Source organism: Fukomys damarensis, unplaced genomic scaffold (assembly GCF_012274545.1).
Source record: "Fukomys damarensis isolate Sample0158 unplaced genomic scaffold, DMR_v1.0_HiC HiC_scaffold_30, whole genome shotgun sequence".
Lineage (NCBI taxonomy): Eukaryota > Metazoa > Chordata > Mammalia > Rodentia > Bathyergidae > Fukomys > Fukomys damarensis.
The window spans coordinates 48177932-48196815 of NW_022900942.1; the positions used below are offsets into that span (position 1 = coordinate 48177932).

Genomic DNA, 18884 nt, shown 5'->3' on the forward strand with positions numbered 1-18884 from the left:
ACTTTGCTGCAAAAGATTTATTTCGGAATGACTTCTTTTGGTGCAAAGCTTCAATGCTAGAATTTAGAATTATCTCATCAATTAACAAAGAAATTTCAAAGTTTTATGATACATTATTCAGAAACTTATTTTAAGCTTTTCAATTCAGCAGGGGGGGGTGCACTGGTTTCTTATTTTTTGATGCACCTGCTAATAAGAAAGTAAATCTAAAGTTAGAAACTGAGTGAAATGAATGATCTAGGAAGAGAGACCATCTGTTAAGAGGGGGAAAAAGAGGCAACGATTTTGGAAAGAGACTAAGAAAATGTGCAAATATTAGTTAAAAAAATAAGGAATGCTTTTAATTCATTAATGTTTCCTCTTATGAATTGCCACGGTTTAGCAAATGTCAATGACAAGGAGGGCCCTTGTATTAGAGGGAAAATTCCTCATTTCAGAAGATACTGGGAGACATAGGTTTTTCTGTGCTGTTGTTCCAGTGTCAGCACCAGACTGCAGAACTATGATTCTCCCTTGGAACTAATGCTCCGATGAGTGAGGTCTTGGCGTGGCCCAGCCTTGCAGCCAGTGTGCAAGGCGATGCAGAGCCCAGTGCAGCCCAGGCCGCACACCCGGAAGCTGCCCTCGAGGAGGAGGAACTCCCTAGTGTGAAGGACAGGATCTGGGCTGCAACCAGGTGAGGAGGAAGAGGGCTGAGGCACAGGATCTGTCCCCACCAAGACCCCCCTCAGACTGCAGGTGACTATGACATTTTGGGGAGAGTGGCTTCCCACCAAAGAGGACCCTGAGAAAGAAAATAACATGAGAACCCAGGAATTGGGGAGGGAGGCAGGAGGGCAGGAGCAGAGAGAGGGCAGAGCTGAGATGGCATTCTCCTTGAGTGAATGTCTTTCAAAACTAACAACATACTGCATGGTTATCTAATGTGCTGCTCTATGAACACTGCTGGCTGGGCCTTCAAGTCCTAGTTTCAATTTTTTTTCCTATTATCACTGTGAGTAGAGGGAAAAACTGACCCTCTGCCTCCCCCCAACCTCTGACACAAGTCACTGTCATTATGGCTTTCGTATCAAGTATCTGTTTCCCTTTGTTCCAATTATTTGACCAAATTTATGTTGAGAAGTTAGACTTGCAAACATCAAAGCACCACAAATGCATGTGACATCTAGTGACACTGGGTTGAGAAATGCCAATATAAATACCATATATCAAATTACCATTGTTTCACACCAGGATAAAAAGGGGTGGTGATGGTGGTGGTAATTTTAGGACAGGGAAGAGTTGCTCTGGAAAGAAATGAGAAAAAGAGCAGAACCAATCTCAAGCAGCCAAGTGAAGTTGAAGGGATGTGACCCTATGATCTCTCAGGTCGGCGGCCCCAATGGCCGTCTGCTAATGCATCTTGGCAAAGGAAATGGGGACCAAGTGCAGTGGTTGGCGAATGCAACAGTGCGTTGGTGGTAACGGCAGACTGGGAACAACCGGTTTCTCTTGAGCTTGAGGCCACACATTCCAATACGGCCAGAATGGCCGTCTGCTAATGCATCTTGGCAAAGGAAATGGGGACCAAGTGCAGTGGTTGGCGAATGCAACAGTGCGTTGGTGGTAACGGCAGACTGGGAACAACCGGTTTCTCTTGAGCTTGAGGCCACACATTCCAATTCTCCAGAAGAAAAGTTCCCATGCACAATGGAACTGTCACAAGCTGCCAAGATGGTTCAGTACTCTTCCTGCTGTTGGGGCTGCTGGTCATGGGCTTGCTCCTCTGCTTCTGGCTCTTCTGTATGGCCCTCCTGCGGGGCAGAGAAGAAATTTCAGCTGAAACAACTTACTGTGTCTGAGGGCCCACAGAGTCCTAGGCCATAATCACTGTGCAGCACGGTGTCGCTGGGCTGTGGGGATACCGAGCTCAGATGCAGCTCGCCGTGCAAATGTCTCCTGGCTCCTAGTGGCCAGCACACACTCAGGGATGCCCTCACATCCCTGTTCCATCAGAGAACAATGTTCTGGAAAGCACAGCCATCAAGCTTTAAGTTCCAGACCTCTCCTCCAACTGTCTTGGAAGAAAATCTTCCTGGAACATAATGCATACTTTCTTACCCTCTGTAAAAGAGTAACCAATCACAGTGACTGCACAGCATCATGATAATTATGAATGAGCCAGCAGGGACAGAATATAGGACCCTAGGCCTCTGTGCTGTGTTGGATGGCTGCCCCTACACCAATGGCCCACGGCGTGGTGCTTTTGATCCAATTCTTATTTCCTCCTCTGCTGTCATTTTTCTTGCTTGCTTATGTCTGACGTGGACTTGGAAACCAGAGAAGCAACCTGCTAGAGTTTCTGAGGGGAACAAAGGACAGAGGCTGTTTCATGGCTGCTGCAGGCAAGGAGGCCCTTCTCAACAGGCAGAGCTCTGGTTCATGGACTTTGGGGAATGTGTTTAGGGTGCTTCAGGCCCTACTTGCTTACTTTCTCTCACTGACATGAATCTTCTACTTGGCTCCCAATGTACTATTTATTCATCTGCCTAATCCAGTGAAGAACATCAGGAAGGCCAACTTAGCCAAAGCTGCAAAGTCTACCACTTTTTCACCACTTCAGGAATAATCAGTTCTTTATTATCCAAGCACAAGAGTGAGGCCAATCAATAACAGCCAGCTGCCTCCTCAATACTGGCACAGGGCATTGGGATGCAGCCTAGCGCGTCCACTGGCACATACAGAATTGCTCAGGTCCTTTGCACACTTGGCACATGGACTCCCAACACATACAGACCCATTCTCTCCCTATCTGACCCCTACTCCCTGAAGCCAGAGATGTGACCATGAAGATCCATTTCAAATACATTACCATCATCTCCCCAGACTCCTGAGCCAGAATAACACCTCTCCCTTCTTCTGCAGCTATAAAACTCTGACTGGGAATCTTGTTTGTCTTGAACTTGGCCCCAGCCATCACCAGATCCTGAGGTTCCTACAGTCAGGGACTGGGCCTTATTAAACTGTGGCACATTTCATTCACTACAGCATTCAAAACATGTTGTGTGGAGAGGAAGGAATCAGAGCACTCAGGAATGGATGACCAAGACTATCAGTCCACCAGTCAAGGTCATACAGTGAGTCTTCTCAGAAAGGCAGCCCAATGCAAAGGTTGGGAGCAGGGACTCTGGAATTCACGTCGCACTTCCTCTATTTACCAGCTGTGAGACTTTGGGCATACAATGTAACTGCTCTGTGACTTAGTTTTGTCTGTAAAGTGGAGGACAGTAGAGCCCCCATGTAGCAGAGTTTTCAGGGTGTTCCACTGATTAATTCATTGACTCCAACTGAGGATTTAATGAGTTAAAACTAGCAAAGTGCCTAGAAGAGTGTTTGGTACACAGTGAATATTTTAAGTGTGAGCTGAGCCTATGATTTCTTAGTGGGCGAACTCTATGCAACACATTCTAGATATACAAATCATTTTTAAAAAACAGCAACCCTGTCTACAGAAAGAGACATTGTAGTATCAAATGTAGCACTTTGCTTTCCTGGCTCTGTACCAACAGGCACATTATTTTGTAAATGTGAGCGTTCCCCACGTCTATGCACACATCCTGATATCAAGCCCAGCTCTGTTCTATTCTGGAAAGTTAAGGCCCAAACCTACTCACTGACCACTTCCTGTTGTCTTTCTGCCCTTCAAAATCTTTCCTTATTGCAGATGCTCTCTGACCTGAGTCTGTGTAGTACCAGACCCTGGACTGTGTCTTGGCAGCATCCTTTGCCCACTGCTCGGCACACGTGAAGTTGGTCCTCTTAGCTCAAGAAGTGCCCAAGTTGCCACGGCAGTCTCACAGGGAAGAGGAGGGTGTTCTGTCCTGAGGCAGCACAAGATAGGGAACAGGCACTGCCTCTGTGTGGTCAGGAGCTCTCCTCTTGTCTACGGGATGAAGGAAACTAATGTTCACAGGCCTTTAATGGGAAGGGTGCCCTGGAACTCCACTGTCTGTTCTGCCTGGGCTCCCGACTCCCTGAAGCCAACCTTGCTGCCTCTGTTCCCACACAGGAATGGCTCCTTTAAACCTTGAACCTCCCACTCTTGCTTCTGGCAGAGGTTGTACACAGTCCTGTGAGTGTTCCTCCTGGGTGGAGCATGTCTTCCTCTCCAGGTCGGCTCCGAGCCCCCTAGGGGTTGGGATGCTGCTCTTTATTCATCGCCCTAACTCTCAGTCTCATGTGGTGTCTTCCCTACTGCACCAATCAAACTTCAGCTGCAGTGAAGTATGCTTTTCTTATGTAATTGTTTTTGTGCATGTTAAACTGCTAAAAAGAAGGTCTCAGAAATGAAAATCTGTTTTACATTTTATGGAAAATTTTGTCACAGTTGGGGGAGTTCAGTGTGGAATAAGGAGTTAACCCAGAAGTGAAAACTGGAAGAGCTGAATTAAGTAATGGTTCAATTTGCAACAAGTTGCAGGATCAGGACCCACTGAATGAGGTCCCTCCTCAGGCCTTTCCAAACATGCTGAACAAGAGGTAGGCTTGTCAACCTTTTCTATGGCTCTGGGGTCCCCATCTGGCTAAGGGTAGCTCTGCATATGTACTGGGTGAAGTCGTAGCCACAACAATCTGATGATGATGATGATGTCAGAAATCTGAAGGAACAGCAGATTCCAGATCTTGCTTATGGCACTGGGCAATTATGGCATAAGGAGAGAATCTTCCAATTTTTAATGGATACTAATGCTTAGGGTGAAAGATAAGGCAGCCAGAGACTGTGGCAGCACGTTTTTGTCATTTTGCAATGCTGCATATCACTAGCAAGAGCTCCCAGCCCTTACAATACTATGTGGGTTCCCAGAAAAACAAGACAAAAAACATTTTCTTATGCTCCATATGAAAATGAAGAGCTTTCAAAACTACCTGTATGTAGGAGGCCATGCAAAACCTATGCCAAATGTGGGACCGATGCACTGGAGTGGCATCTACTTAATTCTAATGTTTCCATATCAACCCCTTGCATCTCTCTGAATGCTTAGATGTGAGTGTTGTCAGACTTCTTTGCTCTTACTATAATTGCTAGAAAGGGAAGCAAGTTGGAAGAAAGTACTGAAGAAGGGTCCTGGGCACTGTGGGAGGCAAACAAGGGCAAGGGAGGGAGGGGGGCCTCCAAAAGTGCTGGCTGCTAGATGCTGGAAAAGTTTCATCAAGCACATCACCACTCACGTTGGCCATAGCTGGCTATTCTTTCCTCTCTGCTTTGTTTGTGTAGTTTCCTCCTGCCTGAAAAACACTCTCTCCATCCTAGCTCCATGGCTGTTGATATTCCTAGTCATCCAATGCAGATGCCACCTTCTCTGTGACAGCTTTGCTTGGCCCTTCAAGTGGATTCTATGTGTTCCCACTCAAGTTTATCTATGTCCCGGTTGTCAAAATTACCATAATCTGACAGCCTCCAGTTAGTCATGTCCCTGGCTGTCTGTCTCTCTCCTGGACTGTGAGCTCTCCTGATGAAGGGCTTGTGCCTTTTTCTGTGTACCCACTGTCAAATCCAATGGAGTGCAAAAACCCTCCATCAACAGAAACATGTCCGTAATCAAAAAGCGCTGAAGAAAAGAACACTTTTTCTTTTTTTTTTCTTTCCTCAGGACAGTACTGAGAACCCAGGGCCTTCCCATTGAGCTACATCCTCAGTTATTTTTATTTTTACATTTTTAAATTTTGATGCAGGGTCTTGCTAAGTCACCCAGGTTGCGTCTGAACTTGAGATTCTCCATCCTCAGCATCCCACAGTGCTGGGATTAGAGGAGGTACCACCACACCCAGCTGAAAGAAAATCTTCAGGTTATTTTAACAGTGGCTTCTGTGATAGTCAGTACCCTAGGAAACAAGCACCTGTTTATAAGCTGGTGCACCCCAGGTGACAGAATCCACAGGGGAGCAGTAGCCAATGATTAAGCCCAGACACCTGTGGCCCCAAGAATGATAAGAGAATGAGAATGGAGAGTCACTGAACAGCCAGCTGGTGATCTGCTCTGGAAACCTCCATTAGGTCTCTACATCTGGAAACTGAACCAAGAGACTTCACTACTTAGAACTCCCAGTTGAATTTTACACCTTCCAGGCATCATATTTTAGGGCTGCTTGACTATAATAATCAGAGACCAGTCACTACCAAATAAAAAGATAAGTCATCACTTGGGGAAAGAGATCCCTACCTGAAGAGCCAACCCACATTCATCTAGACTAAATGAAGAGCACACACAACAATCTGGCCTTTGACTCTTCAGCACCTTGATAACCAGAAGTCTCTGCCATCTCAGATCGTTATACAGTCAGACTAACAGCATCATGAACACAGTACTGACATCTCTTCCTGGACACCACACATACCACACCTGTGCTCCATGCAAGAATGGCTTGCCCTGGTGGGCAGCAAGGTGGCGTCAGGTTGTGCATGGGGTGATGATGGGGAATGGGAGAGTACTGAGTACGGCCTCAGGCAGGGGTCCCTGGAGTCACACGCAGGGTCAAGAATGCTTGGCCGAGGCTGGCCTGCCTGTCCTTAGCCAGGAATTCAGCAGCTCAGGTCAGCTGCAAGATCTGACATAGAATCAGAAGGTTCTCCTGCTGCTGGGAGCACAGGGCTAGGAAGATGTGAGCCTGAACGCTGGTCTCCCTCCAGCGCTCAGGATCACAGACATAGTTCCATGTGCGTGGTCTCCTAGTGCTGTGCAGACCTCATTTGATTTAGCCTCAAACAAACTTGTGAAGGAATAGCCATAACTGATCTCGTGCCTGACAGGTTACCAAGCAGCCTGCACATACGTAACATTACATCTATGCCACTGCGGTCACAGATACACCACTCACCAGCCTCGGGCTTCTTCAGTCAGAACTGAAAATACCAGGAATTGTATTTGTTTTAAGCCATCTCGGCCTCAGGAACCTAACCAGGGATTGCCAGTGCTTCAAGGTCTATATTCTGAGCTATGGGCAACCAAGAAAGACGTCTCAGAAGCAGTAACAGGGAGACGATGAAAGCAGTGGCAAGCTCCCAAACCTGCCACCACGCCTTACAGCTTGAGCAAATTTGTGACTTTAAGTCACAAATGGAGTAAATAAAATGTTGCCTGTTATTCAGTTGCAGCAAGACAAAGTAAACATGCTGGTGGCTTGTTACATTCCGTGGAAATAACAGATGACATGTGGCATCCTCTAAGGATGGTCAAAGAGGCCCTAACACTTCCACCGGCTTCAACTCAGCACACAGAGGTGCTTAAAACCCCAAGCCCTGGTCTCTGCCGCCTTCCACAATTTGGCTCGATAGAAGGCGACGCTCCACCAGCTCTCACTGCTGCCTCTGGGTGCTGGGCCTCTCCTTCCCTGCGCAGAGCGACCCCTCCCATCTCTGCCAATTGTTCCTCTGTGCTCTGCACATCTGCTTTTAATCACCCAGAAAGAAGCACATCCGGGGTCTCCCCTGGCACGTTCTCTCATGAGCAGCAACTGGTGACAGCTCCTCCCCACAAAGGAGGCCCCGAGAAGTATTTTTAATAAAGGACTGCCCCATGGTTTTCGCCTTCCTGGCAATGAGTTACCAAGACAACCAACTATGAGATAAAAACAGAAGGCTGTGGGGCTTAGAGTGAAAGGAAAAGTATCTAGATTATTTTCTTTCATCTTTAATCATACTCTGACCTTTCACGAAAGAAGAATCCTTACACAAATTCTTTTTTTTTTTTGGTACGGGGGATTGAACTCGGGTCCTTGCGCTTGCAAGGCAGGCCACTGAACCACTGAGCTAAATCCCCGGCCCCTTACACAAATTCTTTTTTTTTTTTGGTACGGGGGATTGAACTCGGGTCCTTGCGCTTGCAAGGCAGGCCACTGAACCACTGAGCTAAATCCCCGGCCCCTTACACAAATTCTTACGGCTCCTTTGCTCAGAGCTGAGACGCTCTCGGAATCTGGCCACACAAGTGCATTTCTCTTACAGCCCCACTTTAACCCACCTCTTCCTGATGAACTTATGGATGTTTGTCTCCGGGGCATGGATCAATGGATCCCAGCAAGAGTGATACACACTCCCCTGGGACAGTCAGCTGCACCTGTCACGGCCCCACGGAAGTGTTCACAGGCTCATGGACCCGCTGCACTCCAACCAGGAGGGCTCTGCGTACTTACTTGTTCATCTGAAGCATACAACACTTCCATTAGTCGCTGCACGAGGTCATCATTTTCCTGCCCATGCTCTTGGCAGAGCAGCTCAATCTCTCTCAGCTTCCCGAAGTAGAAATCCCTTTCCTTTTCCACACCTTCAAGGGCAAGTTTTAATGAATGTACCTGTAAGAAAGTGAGAATAGAGAAGAAATCCCCAAAATATACAAGAAAAAATAAGCAACCAATTTTGACTGTGGATAAGGACCCAGAACATGTAAAGAGAGACACAGCACAAGTGGCGAGTCGGGTGGAGACAGGGCTGTCATCCAAGTGCAAGCTGGATTGTCCAATTTCAGGAGCATGCTGGCCATTCCTTTCAACTGAGTTGTTTATCACCTGGCCAGAGCAGCCCTTCTGCTTGCACGGTGCTACCCAGGCTGAAGGGAGCCTTCCTTCTGCTAGTCTGGGCTGGACCAAATCTTTCTTCTAACTCGTTGCTATGATCTGAATGTCTGAGTGCTCCCATGTTGACACAGTAAACCCAACGTGACAGCATTAGAATGCGGGGCCTTTGGGAGGTGACGAGGTCACAAGAGCAGCGCCTCATGAATGGCATCAGTCCTTATGAAAGCGGCCTAAGAGATCGTTCAGATCTTTTCAGCATAGAAGGCACAGGAGAAGACAGCATTCATGAGGAATAGGCTCTCACTACACGAATGGATCTGCTGATGCCCTATCTCCAGCTTCTAAAACTTCCAGATTTATTTCCAGAGAAATAAATTTGCTGTTTATAAACCACCCAGCTCATGATTTTGTTATGGCAGCGTGAATAGACTAAAAATACTCCGCAAGGAAAGGAGAAGAGAATGAAGGAAGGAGATGACAGAAAGGGTTCTCAGGATGGGTAGATTATTTTGAGGACCCTTCCTTAAGCCTTGCACTAAGAGCTGACCTTGGTTTTAGATTCCTTCAAAAATGATTCTGAACCAAAGTGGACAAATGCTCTCCATCAAAAAATTAGGTCTTGGAGAACAAGGAAAACTGGGCGAGAGTGAAAGGTAGCTGGGTGGGTCTGACTGAACTTCTCTAGTTCTGGCTTTGGTTGCATCACTGGAAAGATGGGGAGGTCAGGAGACTCTACTTCTTCACCAAAACAGTTCTTATTTCCTTTTCCCTCTTGATGCTGGTTAAAGGATCTTCCAGCGCTGTGCAGCTTTTCACCCTGTTTACATGGCACAAGCGATGGGGAGGCACTAACAGGGCCCAGAATGCCTGCTGCTGAAGAGACTCTCAGGAGGGTGTGGAGAGAGCTGACTTTCAAATCTCAGGCAGCCACGCTCCTGTGAGTAGAGCTGCTACACACAGGTCGAACATTCACACCGTGCCTGGTCCTCCACAGTCCATTCCTTTTACAATACTTTGTTCATTTATATCTTATTACGTATCATCTTTGGGAAGTAAGTTAAGTCATTAGGGTATTCCTGAGATGAAATCTCTTTTAGCACATTCAAAATCACCATTAGAAGAGTTTTACACTTGATCTTAGCCAAAAGGCTGAGAAGCTGTCACCTTTAGAAGAGTTTTAAAAATTACATTTGGGCTGTAAAATTTCCTTTTCTAAAAAACAAGTGTGGGCCTTTGCATGTGCTATTTATCTGTTTGGAATCACTGGTTCACTCAAAAATACATGGAGCACATGCAACAACCATCTGCTTGTTGTGCACCTGGCAGACTCAGATCCATCCTGGAAGACTTGGGAATATGGCCTTTCACCATATTTCATTAGTTAACCTCACTAATACACACTCACACAGCTAAGGCATGGAGGGTCGGTTTGCCAACTGCTTAGTTCTGTGAATACTAGATCTTGAACATGTGCAAAAACTGAAAGCGACCAGCTTGAATTTCACAAAAAAGAAAACTTTACTTTAGAAATCCTTTCTTGCTTTAAACAAACAAGCCCCCTCTTTGTGCTCAGCTACAGAATCTATGTCAACCCTCTGTCGGTGCCACCAGATGGATCGGTGGCATCAGATGTGTCACCATTTGCTAGCTAACCCCAAGCATGCAAGGGCACAGTCCACTCAAGAAACAGGTCTGTTTGCCTCCTGAGCATTTCGGTTTACACAGTGAGCAAGCAGCTGAGGCCGTTGTGTAAATACTCAGGCCAGCCCAGCTGTGGTGGTATTCCAGATGTGTTAGGTAAGAGGTGCTCAGCTATACACATTCCGTAGTAGAAGCTGTCAGCAGCTAGGTGATATGTGGAATGACCCTCCTCACCAAGTCTGATGCGGGCACATCCCTCACCTGTTATGGCACTGGAGATGCACCTTGGGAACAGTCGAGGGCAGGGCCACAGAGGAGAAGCTCCCTTTTCACAGTTCTCCCAATCGTCCACTGACTGCTGGTCGCCTGGGGCTTGTAGTCCACATGACAGTCACAGTCTCTGTCTGGGCTACCCAATGCCTACCATACCTCTGCCAGCAGTTCTTGAGCCCAGCACGGACTCCAATCCACACTGTCCAGAAAGTATTCCTAATTATTATGCATTTCCTGCCCTTGCATCTTTTGATTCATTTCTATCACTGAATTGTCTAGCACAACTTTACTTTTATAGGATATCATGGGAGGCTGTCTGAATAAAGGCATGAGGCCAAGCAAATGAAAATTCTTAAAGTTTACAGCACTTGTCACTTTCCTATTACTACTGTAATTCATGCGTCTGCTTAGGCATTTCCACTTGGCTCCCCTTGGTCCTGGCATTCTTAGCTCTAACTCTGTGATGCCTGTGTGGCCAGCTATTAGTGTCAGGGGGCCCTGTGTAAACTTCAGGGACAGGAAATGGAGGGAACAATCGCATCACCGGATCACCAGAGAAGCGCATCTGTAACAAGTGCTCAGTACGTATCTCGAATAAAAGCCTCCCAAATTAGGGTGTGTCTGACCTTGCCTCTGACAGAGTGGGTTGGGGCAGACACACTCCTCAGTGTGAAGGTGCCAGGGGGCAGGAAGGGCAAGAGCAGCCTCTTCAAGTGATAAAGGGATCACCAGTGCAGTAAGGCCGTTCCTCTCTTCTCCCTCGCTGTCCTCTCCGGAGTGGCGTTTTGGAGGTCGAGGGATGACAGGGTTGACTCTTTTTATGATTTGGACCAGTAATGAGAGCCAGTCCCAAGAAGACAAGCAGGCTGGCTGCTCTAGGCTGTAAGGGACAGGGGCAGGAAGGACCTCTAGGTCTCCACAGGTCAGAAATTGGGCTGGAGGGTGGGAAACCTGGGTGTGGTGAAGAGAAAACTCAGGGAGGAGAGGAATCCTGAAAAACATGAGGTGACAATATCAGAAGAACCTGTCTTCCTCGGAAGAGGAGAGGTATAAATCCAAAGAATGACTGACTCAATGCCTGGTTCTCTTTGGGTCAACTTCAACTTGCTTGGAGCCTTAGGCTTATGGCCCAAGTCTCACTATTGCTGTCCTTACTGCCTTTTATCTGAGAAGTTATTACTAGGAACTCTTTGGGGTCCAACTGTGGGTCAGTAAGTGATCAGGATATTCTACTTTCTAAATCAAAATCTTATCTGCCAGATGACAAAGTGTTACCCCTTTTCATGAACGCAGTCAAGATAGTAAAGAAATAGCCCTGCTAAGCAACTTCCTGGTTTTTAAACTAGATTCTTCATTATGAACACACAATTACCTTAAAAACTGTTTCCAGACCCTTGTTGGGTCATCAAAGATTAATCACTGGGTCTGGCTGGGTGAATGGCTGGGAACAGCCTGAGCACCTGAAGTCAAGGCTGCTCTCATGGTGGAGGGGCCAGCATGAAAGACACTTGGAGGAAGAAAGGAGCTTCTGCAGTGGGCCCTAGGCCCCCGTGTTTTATAAGGCTATGTATAGCTTTAGGCAAAATTAGCTACTGCTTAGTTAGAAAGTGGATCAAAGCCAGTAGAGCTAGATTTACTGTATTAAATATAAAAGTTCTACTTGAAATACTGCTGTAGCCTCTCAATCTTCCCAGCCCTGGGTTCAGGGCTCTCAGGGCACCCTGTGAGAAGGGCTGGATTTTGTTTTGCCCGAGTAATGATTTCCGTGAATAACTGTGGTCTGAGGGAAGGAAAGGTATCTATCCTGCTACTATTATACTACTGGAACTAAGCACAGTATCTGCCTCATAAAACAGCCTCGACAAATAGTTGCTGAAAGGAAATAAAGAAGGGAGAGAGAGGGAGGAAGGGCACGAAGACAGGGAAGGAGAAGGAGACAGTCTGACCCTTTAACACTTTCTAGCCTGGCCAAAAGTGGGGAGGTGAGACTGTGTGCAGCCTAACCTGGAGCTCAGGACTACAGGGGAGGGGGAAGAGGAGGAGGAGGGGGGAACAGCCTCGACAAATAGTTGCTGAAAGGAAATAAAGAAGGGAGAGAGAGGGAGGAAGGGCACGAAGACAGGGAAGGAGAAGGAGACAGTCTGACCCTTTAACACTTTCTAGCCTGGCCAAAAGTGGGGAGGTGAGACTGTGTGCAGCCTAACCTGGAGCTCAGGACTACAGGGGAGGGGGAAGAGGAGGAGGAGGGGGGGGGGGAGATTTGTGACTAACATCTTTCATTCATTACAGGTTACTGTCTTTTTCTTCCTGAATAACTCCTTTTATTCATTTTTGCTTGAAACCACTGATTCTGCCTTCCTCCCCCGCTTCCTTCACCCAGGCCTGTTTGGGTTTGGCTTCCCTTCCCCTTACACATGTTACTGCTCCCAGAGACACAGCTAGAGATCATCAGTTACCTGCTCATTAAGCTGTATGACCTGTGTTTCTAAATCTTTATCAGACTTGGATGCTGAGCCACTGGACGAAGCCCTTTTGGCAGACGAAGGACGAGACGGTGTGGAACCTGGTTTAGATGCTGGACTTGATTTAGCTGCGCCTGAAAGCAACCAGAACACATTATAAATATTGGCAATATTAAAATGATTTTTATTTTTTAAACATTCATTCATTCATTCATTTATTTATTTGAGACAGGGTCTCACTATGTAGTTGAGACTGACCTGGAACTCACTATGTAGCCCAGGATGGTTTCAAACTCACAGGGATCCTCCTGCCTCAGCCTCCCAAGTGCTGGGGTTACAGGTGTGCGCCACCACGCCTAGCCTAAAATGATTTTTAGATATGTGGCCGAAATAGGGTATAAAAGTCATTTACTAAAAAGTACCAGGGATCCCACGATCCGATTGCAGAAGAAGGACAAATAGATTTAAAAGAACTGCACATGATTAACTGCAGGTATACTTGGCAATTTATTTAACTTTATGAAAACAAGTGTTTTTCTTCTCAGATAACAAGAAATTGATGAAGTTTTGCCTTCTCCCTCCAGACAAGGAGTGACAGCTAAAAGAGCCTTCAAGCTTTTAAGAAGAAAGGTTTTAGGTGACTCCAAATTATTACCCTAATTGAGTTGCTAACAAACAAGAGAAAAGGCCTTATCTATCTCAGATGAATACTTCAGAAGAAACATTGAAACAAATGTCTATTTTTTTTCTTTTCATAGCTTCAGCTAGTAAAAGAGCCTAGGAGCAAAGGCATCTCCACAGCTGTGAGCACCCCTAACCCTAAATCTTGATCTCTACATGTCATTTTGCAAAAAGAGGCTTCTTGAGTAGTCAGTGAGCCCAGGACACCTTGAGTCAAAAAGAAAGGATGTACTCAAGAACCACTGTCAAGAGGACACAGGAAGACACTTGGAGGAGCTCCTGGCTAGCCGCCCAAGGGCAGTTTGCACGTTAGGAAGGACAGTGGCTATCACTTACTATGATGTACTGAAATGTAAAAAACCACCAGCCCATCATGGGGGGTGCAGGAGGAGAAAAACAATGTAAAGATCTTTATAGAACACTGGCAGCCAGTAAATATAGAAAAACATGTTAGGAAAATCAGAATTTTGCATTATCCATAATTAGCAGCTGATTCTAAAATGGCTCATCAAAACATGAGATGGGAGGTTTTTAGGGAAGATCTCTAAGGGTCAAGGTGTCACCTTATAAAGCTCTGCGCTTAACTATAAAGGGGGAAAATGAATCTTTCCAATGGGGTGAGCACCTGAAACCAGAGATCCAAGGAGTATCTCTCCTTAGTGACATCAATAACAAACAAAAACACCGCTTTCAGGTCAGCCCTCCCCTCTCTCCCACTCAGCTCACAATGGACTCAGACTGGAACGAACACAGGAATGGCTTCCAGAGCCAAGGCAGAAATCACAAGTTCCATGCAGGGAAGCTTGTGTACTTCATGAGTTAAGACCTTCTGGGTCACTGCTGGGACCTACCTTTCCCTTTTTTTCTGGACACAGTCCCAGGGAGGGGGCAGCTCTGTGTCCACTGATCCCTGTCTGGTTAGGTGACCCTCCTGTGTTTTGCTCTCTACACGGCCCACCCTTTGCCCTTCCAGACGGGTCTTGTGGGGCAAGGAACATGTCTTTTTCATAGTAACACAAGTGCGTCACATAATGCTTGATGGAAAGTCATTCGGTGAAGGAACAAATGTTTAAATAAATACATGAACAAGCAAATAAAACCTGCTTACGTGGCTTCCAATTTTACTATTTATTTCCCACTTTATAGCTCACAATTTTTCTGTTTTCTGACACATTAGAAAGAGGCAAGGGGTTATAAAGGCAGGTATGTGACAGCAGTTACAAGTTTCAACTAATGCCCTAATTACAAAGTAGCTAACAAGAAGACTATAAAATCTGTATTTGTGTGCTTCAGGTGCCTGGAGTCATTAGTTACAGATGCAAGTCAAACACACCCTTGAGAAGCACTGACAACATTATAGCTGTTAAATACTCATATATGCCACTCTGTTGTACAGAGGAAAAAAATCTTTAAAAAACTAGGAAGGGCTGGGGATTTGGTGTAGTTTAGCTCAGTGATGCCACCGCCTGCCTCACAAGCGCAAGGTCCCGAGTTCAATCCCCGGTATCAAACAAACACAAACAAACTAGGGAAATGCTCAGTATACTTTAAAATGGAAATATTATACTGAGGATGATTTAAAATAGTCTTGAGTGTTCTAAGAGTAACTCTGCAGGGACCTGGATCCCTCATCTATGCCAAAGGCATCCTGGGGGTTGTGGAGAGCTGGGGTTTGCATATCTGTAAAGGACCCTTCCCTCTGAGGAAGCCTGCGGAGAACACTAGTGGAGCACTGCACCCCACGGAGGAGTCACTTAATAACACTGTCAGAACAAGTTAATGTCCTGAGATTCCACCACCATCCTCGTGTGACTTGGGCTTACTCCCTCCTCCCCCTCCCACACTTTGAGTCATGAGGCCTGACATTTTTCAGGTCTCAGCTTAGAGGTCCCTTCTTCTGTGTGGCCACAGCATTCTGGGCACTTTCTTGAGAGGCTGTACCAACTGTAATGGTGGCCATGATGTAGGAATTACATCTGCTTTGTCTGGCATGTTACATCTCTGTGGCCAAGCACAGTGCCTGAAACAACCACGGACCATACGTGTCCAGAATTCATTCGACAATTCCTAGCAGAGGCATCATTCCAACAATGACACCAGGAAAGCCTGGAGAGCTAATGCTGTGTCAAAGTCACTGTCCAGAAGAGCTGGCAACACATGAAGGAGACCAACAAAAGGAGAGGGGGCGAGGGGGAGAGGAAAAGAGGGAGAGGGGGAAAAGGAGGAGAAGGAGAGAGAGACTGTCTGACCTTAATTTAAATAAAGAAAATACGGAACAGAAGCTAACTGCTTGTAAAACAAGGCCACCCCTAATGATGTTTCCAAGGTATGGAAATGCACCTTGAAATAAAAGTTCAAGTGTCTGATAAGGAGCCGCAGAGGGGCTATGGGAAGCCACCCCACGACACGGCCTGGCACGGAGAGGAGCGCACTGAAGCAGGTAGGACTCTGGCTGAGAGACACAGAGCAGGAGTGACACACTCTCGGCGTGGCACACAGCAGACAGAGCTGCTGCAGTTACTGCCGCCGGGGTGGCTCCCGCCTCGCCTCAGGGAAACACATCCCTGCTGTCGGACCCAATTTAAATCCGCCTGTGTGGGTCTGGCTCTCTGAGCTGTGTTTCCGGAGTTTCTGCCTCAAAGTGGCATCTGTGTTTGTCCAATTCTGCAAAGACCCTTTGGGGCCAGGGTCCAGGTCTCTCCCACTTCACACGAATGTCCTTTGTGGCTGGATACACCCGAGGGGAGACAGGAAAGTCTGACAGACATGGTGCCCCAGCTGCTCCTACGCACGCAGGTACCACGCACGAGGGATGAACAGGCTCCCTCCCCTGCCCTTCACAGCCACTACTGGGTGGCACAGTGCAGCGAGGGAACAGAACACAAATGTGAAGATTCAGTAACAGACCAATGGCATCATCAGCTGCTGACGTTTAAATTTAGAGGGGTTCTGAAATTCTGCTAAGTTGTTTGGAAAGGCACTGATAGCAGGGAATAAATGACAAAATGAGGATGTAAGAGGCTGGCGCTAATTAACTGTACACCTGTAGCCCCGCTAATGAATAAACAGGGAGAAATTAAAAAATTGGAAAGATGGCTGGAATGACGCGAGTATAGTCAGGTTTAGGGTTGTTTAAATATACAGTTCAGGATTAAACCAAAAAGTCTTCTTCAGAAGAATGTAGACTGAACACTTTAAACACTGTAAGCCACAAGTTGATATGAAGTAATTTATTCCTCCACAACTGCCACACGATTAACATACACTAGGAAATATGAAATGTAAACACAAAAAATAAAAATGAAACTTCCTTATATTGGCCTCCCTATATTCAATAATTTCATGTTTTACTTTTTAGAATTAGTACGAGTGACAAAATCTTAAGGTATAGCACACCCTTTTAGACAGTTCAGAATAAATTTTTTAAATTTGCTTTATAGGTTTTGCTGTTTTTTCCCCCCACACTCTAAAGTGTACCTAGCTCCCGAGGGCAAATACTCTTTTCTCACTTTATAAGTCACTATTTTAAGGGCGTTATCAGAAAATCACAGTTTTCAGACAAGAGGAAAGAAATAAGGGGGGGGTCAGGGTGGGTAATGAGAGGGATGGATACAAGGAAAATATACATACTGAATCTCTCCAAATACGAAACTAGGGGGGAAGGCAGGGCTGGCGGGAGGATGGCAGCGTGAAAGTAATCAAAAGTATGTTTGTGCCTGTACATATCTACCAGAGAGAAGCCCAGTAACTGTATAACCAATTTAAAAAAGGAAAAAAAACCCCTATTAAAAAGGCAAACTGTACACTTACCAATGTCAGAGAATTTAACACTGACAAGACACTTTTACGTAAGCTACTGTCTGCACTGCAATCGTGTGAAGTGACCGTACAATGTCCTCCACAGTGTCTGACCTCAGTTCTATGAGGTCCTCAATAACTTGTTTCCCAGAATGCCCAACTCCGGCAGGGATCCCACTGCTGGGCCTTCCCCTGCCTCTTCTCTCAATGGTGCTTACATGAAAAACATTTACATAATGGCCTTTGAAGAGAGTACAGCTACTCTGGCTACAACACAGATACAGATTTTTTTCTTTCAGCTATTAACCATTTCAACTTTTTTCCAAGCTGTGTTTGTGTGATGTCCTGAAAACATAATTAGCGGTAGCTGTATTTTACAAGCAATTGTTTTGCCCCCAAGCTTTTCTCTTCTTCCCAATTTTCCCTTTCAAAATAAAAAGGAGTTTCAGAAGCAGAGGAAAACAGATAAATTCTGTACAAGTCCCTGTAATTCTCTGAATTTGCCCACTGGATATGGACATGATTCACAATGGTAGCCTCTGAGCAGTTGTGTCTTAATTAATGCCTTTAGGATTTGGGGTATAAATATGATTCTAAGACATTTTAACCATGGTTATGAAAAAACAGAGTGACTGGCCTGATTCATTGCCTTAGTGAAGCCAGATCATCGCTGTGTCTAATGTCAGTAATTAGTAGCTTGCTTTATGTTTATGGAAAGTGTTACAACATTTTGGGCATCTGAGGGGCAATGGAGTCAGAAGGGTGAAGCAAATAAGTGTACTGTACTTGGCTCTATCCTTCATGGTCAGGACTCTACTGGAATTCAGAAATTCTTACATAATCTGCTCTCTTCCTTTTGCCAAAATCATAAACAGAGGAGCTAAAAATACAACATTAATACTGTTGACAGCAACCACAGACACAGTAAAAACACGAGCATGTGCGCACACACTGAGGAAGCCCCCACTCTTCTGGTCATTCTCAACTTCTTCCCTAATTTGAGACCGTTCCTCTCCCTGCCCACCCCTGTCATCCTTCCCATTCATTTTAAACCCCACAGCATGACTGAAACATGGCCAAAGATACGTGGTACCTGAATTGATTAGTAATCTGTGGATAGGTCTGACATTGCTCTTATCCTGTTCACCTTGATGAACAGACTTTATTTTTTATTTGCGATCATAAACTTGGTTTAAAACCAAAAAAGGAGGCCACTGCTGGGGGAAGGCATGCAGGCTAGACTGAGCAGCACAGAGTTCCCACAGGAGGATGACTTCCTCAGTGACATCAAGGCCACCAGACTGACAGCCCTTACACAACTCTGATGACTGCCCACTCAAGACAGCCCAATCCTTTCCTTCAGAACTGGCTCCTAGGTTTACTAGAGTCTGTATCTGCTCTGCTCTGCTGTGAGTAGGGCGGGGGGTGGGAGAGGAGACACAGACACACACTCTCTCTCTCTCTCTCTCTCTCTCTCTC

General features: G+C 46.1%; 1 protein-coding gene across 4 annotated transcripts in view; it reads right to left on the reverse strand.

Moving 5' to 3' along the window:
• Window positions 1-1524: 1524 nt before the first annotated feature.
• Mapre2 (microtubule associated protein RP/EB family member 2) overlaps window positions 1525-18884 on the reverse strand; it is a 130742-nt gene continuing 113382 nt past the window's right edge. For all 4 annotated transcript variants that reach the window (XM_010638059.3, XM_010638058.1, XM_010638060.1 and 1 more), the window contains 3 exons: window positions 12921-13060; window positions 8170-8328; window positions 1525-1793 (listed from right to left, as the gene is read on the reverse strand). In XM_010638059.3, the coding sequence (XP_010636361.1) occupies window positions 1719-1793; window positions 8170-8328; window positions 12921-13060 (374 nt within the window). In that variant the 3' untranslated portion in view covers window positions 1525-1718. The remainder of the gene's footprint in view (window positions 1794-8169; window positions 8329-12920; window positions 13061-18884) is intronic.